This window comes from Helianthus annuus, chromosome 2 (assembly GCF_002127325.2).
Source record: "Helianthus annuus cultivar XRQ/B chromosome 2, HanXRQr2.0-SUNRISE, whole genome shotgun sequence".
Lineage (NCBI taxonomy): Eukaryota > Viridiplantae > Streptophyta > Magnoliopsida > Asterales > Asteraceae > Helianthus > Helianthus annuus.
Window position 1 is genome coordinate 112,855,095 of NC_035434.2, and position 10,988 is coordinate 112,866,082.

The following is a 10,988-nucleotide window of genomic DNA, read 5'->3' on the forward strand; positions in this document are numbered from 1 at the left end:
ATTTTTCAATCACCGATTTAAATTCCTTTTCATGGTTTTCATAAAACATGTTGGCTTCTGTGCATTTAGAAAGATTACTGTCAACTTTTGGTTGTGGATGGATGTCACATCATACTTGTTTTGCAAAGCCTTATGTTTGCTTTGCAAATCACACCACTTAGCATTCAAAGAAACATATTTGTTTTGCAAGTCAAACAAGTTAGCTTTTAAAGCATCATGTTTGCCTTGCAACTCAGACATATTTGCATCCAAATCAGCACATTTAACACTTAAGCTAGCACAATTATCACAATCAACAACAGTAGGTTCATCGACACATACCTGACTTGATGAACTGTCGACATTAGCCATAAAGGCTGAATGGAGAGAAGAAGAAGAATAAACAGCTTGATCCACCAGAATAGATCTTCTATGATTTCCTGCTGCAGCTTCTCCCAATAGCTCATCAACATCTGCATCGACTGACACACTTGACGTGTCATCCAAATGATCATTGCCTGAAGTTGAGGATTCTTCATCTGAGCTTCTACTGTAACCAGAACTGTCCGTCTTCAGAAGATTCATCACCATTGGTGGAAGATTCTCCACCACTGGCGTGCTTAAGATCCTTGACTACCTCAGCAAAACAAGCTGTTCCATCCGAAGCATCATTTCCCAACTGAATTGACCAATCACAACCTTCATCTACTTGTACCACAAGAGCCTGGTTGGCATTTGATGGTCCTGCCTGGCTTGGGTTGTTAACAGGTATCAACGTACGCTCATTATTATTTAGTTAGGTTAATTAGATCCTAGGTTAGTAATTAAATTAGATATGGCAATTATGGCGGTTGGTAATTATAACCGTCAGAACGGTTATGTCTCTTCCTAACAGTCACGACCGTTCCACCATTTTGTATAAATATTTCCATATTGTGAACTTTGTAATTACCAAGATATTTTCAATACAATATCCACATGCATGTTTTTCTGTTCTCTGTACAAACACACACACAAACACGAGTACAAGGACGATTATGATGACGGCTTCCGCTAACAAGATAGTGATACAAATATAGCATTTAGGACAATCTTATCATTCATGTTTCACCATAGTAAAACTCGCTAGAATCACTATTTCAAGTAGCACGGAAACTTGCTCCCGATAATAAAACCTGATTGAGATTCTCTTATCTGAAGCGAAAGACGACGAAGAAATGCTCAAAGATGACTTAAAGACCTTCACGGCTTTGCTTATATACCACTTCTAGATGAAATACATTCAATTTTGGTGCGCTTCTTGTTGATTTTTAATGATCCTGCAATACTAGAAAAGTGGACATTTGCATAGGAATTTTTAGTAGCAAAACGGTCGCAAATGCCCTTTTGTGACCGACTTCCGACTACAAAGGCGATCACAAAAATCTCTGTGGATCATCTTGTTTTGCGAGATTTGATGATTTTAGTCGCAAATTGTTCATTAATTTTGCAACTGATTTTGTCGTTCGCAAGTCCAGTTCTCTGGAGTACTGTTAAATTTGGGTTTATCTTGAAATTTCAACACATGATCGTTAATTAGTATGTGTTTATATAATCCACAGGAAACCTATGGATTGAACCGGCTGAAGGCAACTTAAAGACTGAAGAGAATGGTTTACAAACAAAAAAAAAATATTATATGTATCATTGTAATATGCACACAGTAGATCATAGAATACCATGTAACACTGTTTGGAAAATGTACATAAGACAATAGTTTTCCATGCGTTACTCATAATATGTTGTCATAGTTACTTTTTTCGCACCTAGTGTAACCCCATGCTGATTCTTGTGCAAATATATTTTCTTTTATATTTGTGCTCAATTGTATATTATGTAAGCTACGTGACATGGATATATAACGCCTGTCGAATAGCTACTAATATTTTCGAGTGCTAGCAAACCTTCCAAATACTCTCAGCATTAGATCGAAATTGGTTATCAATGAGGTTATGATTCAATTTAAATGAATATTATGAAAGATGCCGTAACTATCTATACCTAATGAACCTGCACCATTCAGGCTTGAAGGCGAATGAGGAGGATCATGGAGGGCTACAAGCGCTGCAACTAGACCGGCATTACTAGAAATGGATGGTTCAGTGAACCACGGCTTATCCCTTTCGTCTAAGAACATGTCATACTGGTCGGGTCCTCGTACCATAGCTCCCAAAAGTTGATTGGGATTTGGTTTTTCGGAGTTCAACCATGTACCACCTTCTGCACAAGAATGCCATTGATTATCCCATGGGATGGATGCACCCCTATGATGAACATGTTGTGGGTAGTTGTTACTAAATCCTACCACATAGCTCATTTTCATGGGATTGTCTCCAAGTATGTAATTGACCTAAAACAAGATGGTAAATGAACCGAAAGTTAATTACTAGCTTATTCAATGTGTTTATATTAAGAGGGCCAAAAACATAGTCAAGAAATGATATGCTTTGTCCCCTTGACATGTTTCGCACTACAAAACAAAGGACTATCACAAGTTGTAGGTCCATCAGCAATCTGTCAGTGAATTCATTTACATATTGAAATCCATCGGCAATGAAACATCAAAGAAAAACGGTGTGGGCAACCCCATTCACAATAGATTACCGAAAGATCACCGACAGACCACTTTATTGACGGTTCACTGACAACTTTTGTATGGTCGTCCAAAATTATTGGTTCCGATGGTATACTGACATATCTTAGTGGCGGTATACCAACAACATATTAAGTATTACCAATGGAAATACGGTTGGAAATTCGTTGGCAGTAATAACTAATTTTAAAAGATAGTATTGAAATAATCAGGGTTTCTCAAGATCCATGGGTAAGTAATTGGGTAATTCGTCTATGTTTACCAAGCGGTGACGCCCGTCGGTAAAAGTGTGCCCGTAATACTCCTTTGTTTGCTTAGTTGTTTCCGTTTATTTTCTATTACTACTAAAGTTCTTTGTTCAATAAGTTGAATTATGTTAATCTAGCACTTGCCTGAGACAAAGAGAAATCCTTCAAACTTTCAACTGAAAAACTAGTACCATCAGTGCAACCGCTACTATACCTTTGCAAAAGAGCAAGATAGTCGCTATACAGTTTGCTAAGAAAGGACGCGGTGGCCGCATACTCAAGCGGCGCATACTGATCCGGTTTTAGGAGTATTAATCCACCTATTTGTATCAAGGGAAAAAGGTAGAGTAATCACACATTATATGCTTCATTAGTTTGTGTATATATAATTCGATATAGATCTTACACAAATACCTTGTGTTTTATGCATAGTAGGAGACAAATACGAACACATTAGCGAGTCTACATTGTTCGTTGATGATAGGAAGGATTCTTCATATGGATATCCAAGATCAAGAAAGTATCTAAGCCTTGTTAACAAAACCTGTTGATAAAAGGTACCAACAAAAGCCCTAGTTGAAATTTGACTTTTAAACAAAATTCAGATGCAACATTGATTCCTATTGACCTATTGTTATGTATAAAATTTCTTCGAAAAAATTGAAATACTAATTCATGATCATTTCAGTAGAAAATTGATAGGTGGGATAATAGAGGTCAACCAATGAAAACTAACAGTTTGGTCAACAACAATTTGGGCGAAAATGGTTAGGTCAACTAGTCTTGTCGCAATACTAATTTAGTAGTAAAATACGTTGCAAAATTTGGTCGCTAAAGATACGATCACAAAACTCAATGCAAAAGAACTTCCGTCGCTAATTTGGTCAATAGATTTTGTGAAGAAATTCCGATCGTTTTTTCAGTAGTTACGAGATTGACATGAATACATACCGTGTTAGCAGTGAACTTGTTATTCCAATAGAAGATACCTTTATCTACCGATAATTCTTCTTCTTCTTCTTCAGCCAAAACAAGATTTTCTGTAGTGTATCTAAGATAGCTCGTATTGCCAGTCGCGAAAAATAACCAAGTCCCTCCCCAGACTAACTCATCTTTGTATCCTGTCGAGTTATAGAACTCTCTTGCTTGTCCTCCACACTCATCTTTCGTTGTATACATACCTTGAACAAACCCGGGTTCATCTTTTGTGACAATATCAAATAACTCCATTGCGGTTTTGGTTAAATTAGTTGAGTACATCTTGTCATCCTTGAAAACTAATGATGCTGCTGAAAGTGCGGCAATAATTTCCCCCGCTAAATCCGAGGCAGTCTCATCGCAACTAGAAACCGGCCTTGTGTATCGCATATCCTCCGGTCTTTGCCAGCATTTGTCATCATTCTCAGTCGACGTTTTGTTTTTCCCTACGCTCCCTACCTGTAAAAAATAAACTATGTTGTTAGTATCTTGTAGTTGTTACTAAGAATAATAAATTTCTTTTGAAACACCTCATGTGTTTTAGTGTTAAATAAATCACCGTACAATAAATTCGGTATCAAAATTTTTGTATTCTGAAAATCATATGGTTTTTCTGTGTAACCTCTAGGTAATTGTTTTTTATTGGCAAGCAAAAGAGAACTTTATTCAAACACAAAAACCATAGCAAGGAACTAAGGCAGATGTCTGAATGTTTAAGCATTATACTGAGTCTGAATGGTTAAGACCTCTAATCTGAATTGGTCAGACATTAGTCTCTGAGCGGTTAAACATTATACTAGCTCTTAATGGTTCAGACATCTTACTAGTTCAGCACTTAATGTTTCAGACCTCTTACTAGTTCAGCACTTAACCATTCAGACCATTTAGAAGTTGTCAAACAACCGCTTAGCGAAGATACAAGACACAAGCACATGGTCCGCCTCCTCATCTACAATGCCACATAAGACTAAGCGGTGTGGGGGACGACCTAGGGCCGGCTTGGTGCGGCGCCGGGCCTGCACACCGACCCCTAGGTGCGTCCCCGTCCCCCGTCGCCTTCCAGACGGTCTTGCCGGGCGGCAGGGCCTTCTCTTCTCACACACACATATACATACAACACACATATTTATATATTGAGGCCCATCCCCACACCCTAGGTCCATCCCCTTAGGCTCATCCCCACACCCGCTTACGTGGACGCCTACGTGGCGGATCATACTTTGAGGACTACCCTCCTCCACACCCCATAGTCTACCGGACACTTACCATCTCGCACAACAGCATTCCCTTTGCTAAGGCCTTAGAGCCGACGGGGCGGTACGTGATAATATCATGGAATCGATTTTTCAACGCGTTATTCCACCCCCACAAGAAAGTTCAACGCGTTATTTTATCAAGGAATCGATTTTTCGTTATTTTTATCACGCGTTGAAATTGTTGAATTTTGAAACGATGATGGGACCAGAATTGAACGATGATGGGACCAGAAGTGAATTTTTATCACTCATGATTTTTATCAAGCAGGAGGTAGAAGAAGACGATACAGAAAACTGGGCCTACACAAAAGGCTCTCTGAATTAATTGGGCCTACACAAAAGATATGATTATGGATTATATAAAAACAGAAAAACAATTTTTTTTTTATAAAAACAGAAAACTGTTTTAATTTATTTGTAATTTTAAAATGAAAATTAAAAAAATTTGGGAGTGATAGAATTCCATCACTAGTGATACCACTCCCCCTACATTTCTATCACTAGTGATAGAATATTGGGTGATGACATGGCATGATTTGATTGGATAGTGGGAGTGATAGAAATCTATCACTAGTGACCACCCCTCCTCCCCTTAGGCGTTGGAATCTTGCCGCTAGTGGCGTGCCACGAGAAGCAATTCACTTTTTGGACCACCACCTTGCTGCACCTGAACCATTGTTGTTGATCATTCAAACAAGCCCTGGCCTCGATGTCTTGAAGCACCTGCTTGAAAGAAAACTCCTATTTTACACCATCCAAGAGCCACAGCCACGAGTCCGCCACTATCTTTATGCTGAAATTATTCAGCTCATACTGTCTGGACTTGTCCCTCTCCAGCTCTGAATCCGGGCTTTTCATCCAGTTAAAAACCCAACTGAACCCGTCTGTTTTTTCTTAATTTTGGTTGGATTTTTTCATCTTAAATGGTTGTTTGATACAAAACATCATATATAACTAATGTATGGTAAACCCTTTCGGAGATAACACTTGTCCATGGATGTTTAAATTCAAATAGAAGGATAAATAAACTGATTGGGGATATGAATAGATACAACAAATTTTGTTTAGGGTTTTTTGCTACTTTTGTAATATTTGTTTAAGATGTATGGTTTTTTTCGTAAATCTTTTGCCACGGAGAACTGATCCCAACATCTTATTGCACGGTTAAGGACTAAGGAGATCAGCTTTGTCACTAAAACATATTGCAGTTATGAGTTTTTAGTGTACCTGTGAAAACAAAGTAGCCGAACCAGGAGAACTTTCGTTTGGACGAATGAAAAGCTTGAGCAAATAGTCACTCCCCCATTTTATTATGCTCTTGATATGATCAAGTTCTCCGATTTCTTCATACTTGGGATGATATTCAATCACAGACCAACTCAACAACGTGATCGTATACGCGGTTGGAAAGCTAAACTTGATGTTGTTTCCAGAGTCGTAGAATCCGCCAACAAGACTTTTGTTCCCATCATCTAATCCAGAATCACCTCGAAACTTTACTGTATTATCTTTTGGCAACACTCCAGCTACCAAAACAAAACAAAAAAAAAAAAGACATGAATAATAGTCAGTAAAGCGTCAAGAATGCTTATGAAGACTGCTAAACAAGCACCACTAACACACTATCCAAACACCTAACGTGTCATTCAGGCGAGATCATTATATGGTCATACAGGGTGTATAATAGCCCAAAAATGGTATATGAGTTGTATGAGGATTGTATCACACAGCCCGTATTATGTGTTTGACTAACAAATAAATTAGTAATGTGACCACTAACTATAATACGACCCTGACCCTTTACATACATTTCTGAGCATCAAAGAAAACGAGAGCCTGTTTAAGAGCTAGAGTAAGGTCTTTTGTTGCACCATGGTGACGTTGCTTGTTTGGCAAGAAATGTAACAGCAAACATAGAACTACAATGAGCGATACAACAGCCAACGAAGCATAAATGAAGCGTTTGAAGTTTTTCTTATTTGTGACGGTTAGTTTGAAATCAACGGATTTAGAGAAACGTGAAGGGAGGGAATTGTAGCCCAAGTTGTTTCGAGATTGAGGGAAGAGATTGAAGTCCATTTCGATGGAGTTCCAGCGGCTCGCCGATGGAAGAAGGCGGCCCGCGGGAGAGATTGAGTGGAGGTAGAGTATGGTGTCGTTGTTGCTGGTTTCGCCGATGTCCATTGTAGATATGATGAACTAGGAATGTTTGTATTTGATGTTGTTTTATGAGTGTTTAGAATTGGTGTGTTTATGAGTTAAGTTAAATATGCTTGTGGTTATTCTATGAATTCATCGTCGAGAATGGCATTGGAAAGTGCTCCAGTTAATTAATTAGAATGTATTGGCCGGTCAATAGTATCAATTGCTCCAATTAATTAATTAATTAGAAAGTTTTGGCCGGTCTAACTAATATGGACTCCTTTGTTATTTTTCATCAATCATGTAGCTAATTCAAACGCCTTTTTACTGAATAATCAATCAAACAACAAATTTAGCTTCCAAGAGCGAATTAATTATAATGACACCAAGATTAGGGAATAGGGATGTTGAACTGCAAAATTACTGAACAAACACACTGAATCAAGTTTTATTTGTGGACATATAACCATAGAAAAAACTAAAACCGTTAAAATCTGATTAAATAAATAACGAAATCATACCATCAAGCAGAAACGCCGGTCTCGCTAGCTACAGCGGACCTATTAGTTCAATTTTGAAATAAAAACTTCATTGTGATAATGCTAAATATTAACATCAGAACAAAACATATGAAAGTGACTGACATACTAGAATTTATCTTCAATTAAGCCAGACACTCATCTGTACCAAAAAATGGAGTTCACTAATAAGAGGAATCTAGTGATTATCAATGAGGAATACATGGAAAAAGTAGCTGATATGGTCTATGCTTTTTGGAAGTAAACTGGCGCAGTAGCAACAGCGGCAAGTAGAAACGACAGAGAAAGGCTTTTAAACTTGAAGTGATATTTGTCCCCCTTAAAATTTCATAGTAATAATTTTAGAACAGCAAAATTAGGTCTCCAAGAGCAACAAAAAGCACAACAACAGATTCAATGATCGAGAAACATGCTTTGAACAACCCATTTAAGAAAAAGCAACTTCAATCAAGAAAACAAAACCCGAAGATAATTGCATATCTGCAATCGCAAATATAAGTATGTTAAAGCACCGGATCGATGACCAACATCAAACATTGCACTTGATTCAAGACATGAAGAACAAAATATGAACAAGATAGAAATATGTAGAAGATGAATCCTTTATTATGAATCAGTCATCACAGATTACACAAACCAAAGGAGTATACATCATCTACAAGCTGGTTTAGATCACAAAGATCTAAACCTAGCTTTCTCTCACTAACACATAGTCTCCCTCTCTCTCTAGAATACACACAGTGATGGGGAATGGATGAGATCTTGTGAGAGGTGCACCAAGCACTCAAGGGTTGCCCTAATCTACACAATACACACATATATATAGGCTAGGGACTAAACCCGGACAAAACACATTGTCCGGGATACAAAACAATACAATAATCCGAAACACTAGAAAGTCGTCAGGAATACCTTCAGCAATTGATAATCTTCATTATCATTGACTTTAACTTGGACTTCTGCTTTGGTTGACACAGAACTGATAAGCGACAGTTACCCGGCAGGAACTGCACTTACAGTCTCCCCCTTAACTGTTGCATCAGTTATGTGTCGCATCGATAATCTTCAATCACCGGGGATCCTGCACTTACAAACTCCCCTTTAACTGATGATATCATGCCTGCTTTCAACTTTGGCTGAGACTTGATCTTTCTGACATAGCACAATGATCTTCAACCCTTCTAATCAAAGACTTGCTGACGATCACTTAAATGGCCGCTTTGTGAAACCCGAAGAATCCAACATCAAACATTGTTGATCCTCCCCCTCAATCTACTCCTGAATCAAGTTAACGCGAACCGACCTACAACCACATGTAAGAATATCGCTCGATACGTTAATCTTCAAACCTAACCAACAGCAGAAAGAAACATTGGATTTCCAATGGCCAGCCTTGAACACTTCAAATTTCACAAAGACATGAAGCTCAGTTCAATAAGTTAATAACAAACTGAACTTTGTAAAAGTACATCCACCATCTTGATCAGAGTCTTCAACCGAGTGTCTGAAATCATTTCATCTCGAATCTTCAAGATCCAATCTCGTATCTTCACAAATCCACCAATTACCCGATGACTTTCGTCTCTGATCTCCCCCTCAATGTAAGAACCCCTATTTCGAGAATCCGATCAGTCACCCACTTGGAAGAGGTACCAAGAAGACTAATCTTCTCTACTCTAACCGGCATACGATAAAGGCATGACCTTCAACTACTTGCCAAACGAACAATTTGCTTCATCACGTCAACACTTGATTAAACCTCGAACAAACTTGACAAAACTCAATCATACACTAGCTCTAACTTGCTTCATGTTATAAACACTTCGCCACCGGTAAGATTAACACTAAGTTAATCTCAAAGATAGTAAACATGAACTTGTTTCGATGTAGCACCACGAGCTTTTGATTTACAAAGAAAATAGGAATTTCAAAAATTTTTACTCCCCCTTTTTCTTTGTAAACAATACAAAAATCCAAGCAAGTCTTATTCTCTTCACCTCCTCACTTGATCCGGACAACATAAGTACCATAAAACTTTTCGATAATCCGAAACCGACTTCAAGTTTCCAAACTACACATAATTCTGACTCTTAGTTAGTTATCCGGTACCCTAGGTAACCCGGAATAACTAGAAAAACTCGGAACATGCACAACTCGAAACTTCCGAACTACACAAGCTTCTAAACTTAGTTAAAAATCCGGTACCCCAGGTAACCCGGAATTCTAGAAAATTCGGAACTCGTAAAACCCGAAAGCTCTTGAAACCTCGAATCAGAGCATCGGAACAATACTTAGAGTACAAAGAAATTCGGAACAAACAAAATTGGTTTTGAAAGTTGGTTTTGAATAACTCGGAACCGAATTTTACCAAAACTCGAACCAAAATACCTTATACTCGGACCAAGAAAGAGTTTTAAACTTGGACAACTAAGAAAGAGTTTTAAACTTGGACCAAGAAAGAGTTTAAAACTCGGACAACTAAGAAAGAGTTTTAAACTTGGACCAAGAAAGAGTTTAAAACTCGGACAACTAAGAAAGAGTTTAAAACTCGGACAACTAAGAAAGAGTTTTAAACTTGGACCAAGAAAGAGTTTAAAACTCGGACAACTAAGAAAGAGTTTTAAAACTTGGACCAAGAAAGAGTTTAAAAACTCGGTGTTTGACTAAACTCGGACACTTGAAATATATATATATATATTTATTTTTTTCTTTTTTTTAACAAAATTCGGACTAACAAAACTCGGACTCTATGAAAAAGAAAGAAAACTCGGACTCAATAAGAACATAAAGAAACTCGGACTGAATAAGGAAACTCGGATAAAAAGGCAAAGGCTCAAACTCGGACCTCAAGGGAGGAGTAAACTTAAACTCGGACCTAGTAAAAGGTTCTTAAACTCGGACCTCAAGGAGTTAAAACTCGGACCTAGTGAAAAAGGAGAAACTCGGACTCAAAGAAACATAAAATTCGGACAGGAGTTGGAATTCGGACCCTAATAAGAAGTTAAAACTCGGACCTAGTGCTGAAATTGAAACTCGGAACAAGTAAAGTTTCTCAAACTCGGATCCAGTAACCAATCTCCGGACTATCTCCCCAGTGTGACTTCACACTGGTTCACCAAAAACCCCGGAAACACAAACACAGAGTTTTAAACTCAGACAATCCTTTTTGGATCAAAACCTTAGATCTCCAAAAACCCAGCAGTTCTCTCCAACA

At 38.0% G+C, this 10,988-nt stretch overlaps 1 protein-coding gene across 1 annotated transcript; it reads right to left on the bottom strand.

Annotated features, from left to right (window-relative positions):
- Positions 1 to 1,918: 1,918 nt before the first annotated feature.
- On the bottom strand, positions 1,919 to 7,277 carry LOC110889769 (endoglucanase 9). Its single transcript, XM_022137337.1, has 6 exons — positions 6,902 to 7,277; positions 6,321 to 6,619; positions 3,811 to 4,296; positions 3,274 to 3,403; positions 3,004 to 3,179; positions 1,919 to 2,368 (listed from the first exon to the last, which is right to left on the bottom strand). Exons 1-6 carry the CDS (start codon positions 7,275 to 7,277, stop codon positions 1,976 to 1,978), a joined length of 1,860 nt encoding a protein of 619 aa, XP_021993029.1. The 3' UTR covers positions 1,919 to 1,975.
- Positions 7,278 to 10,988: the final 3,711 nt, after the last annotated feature.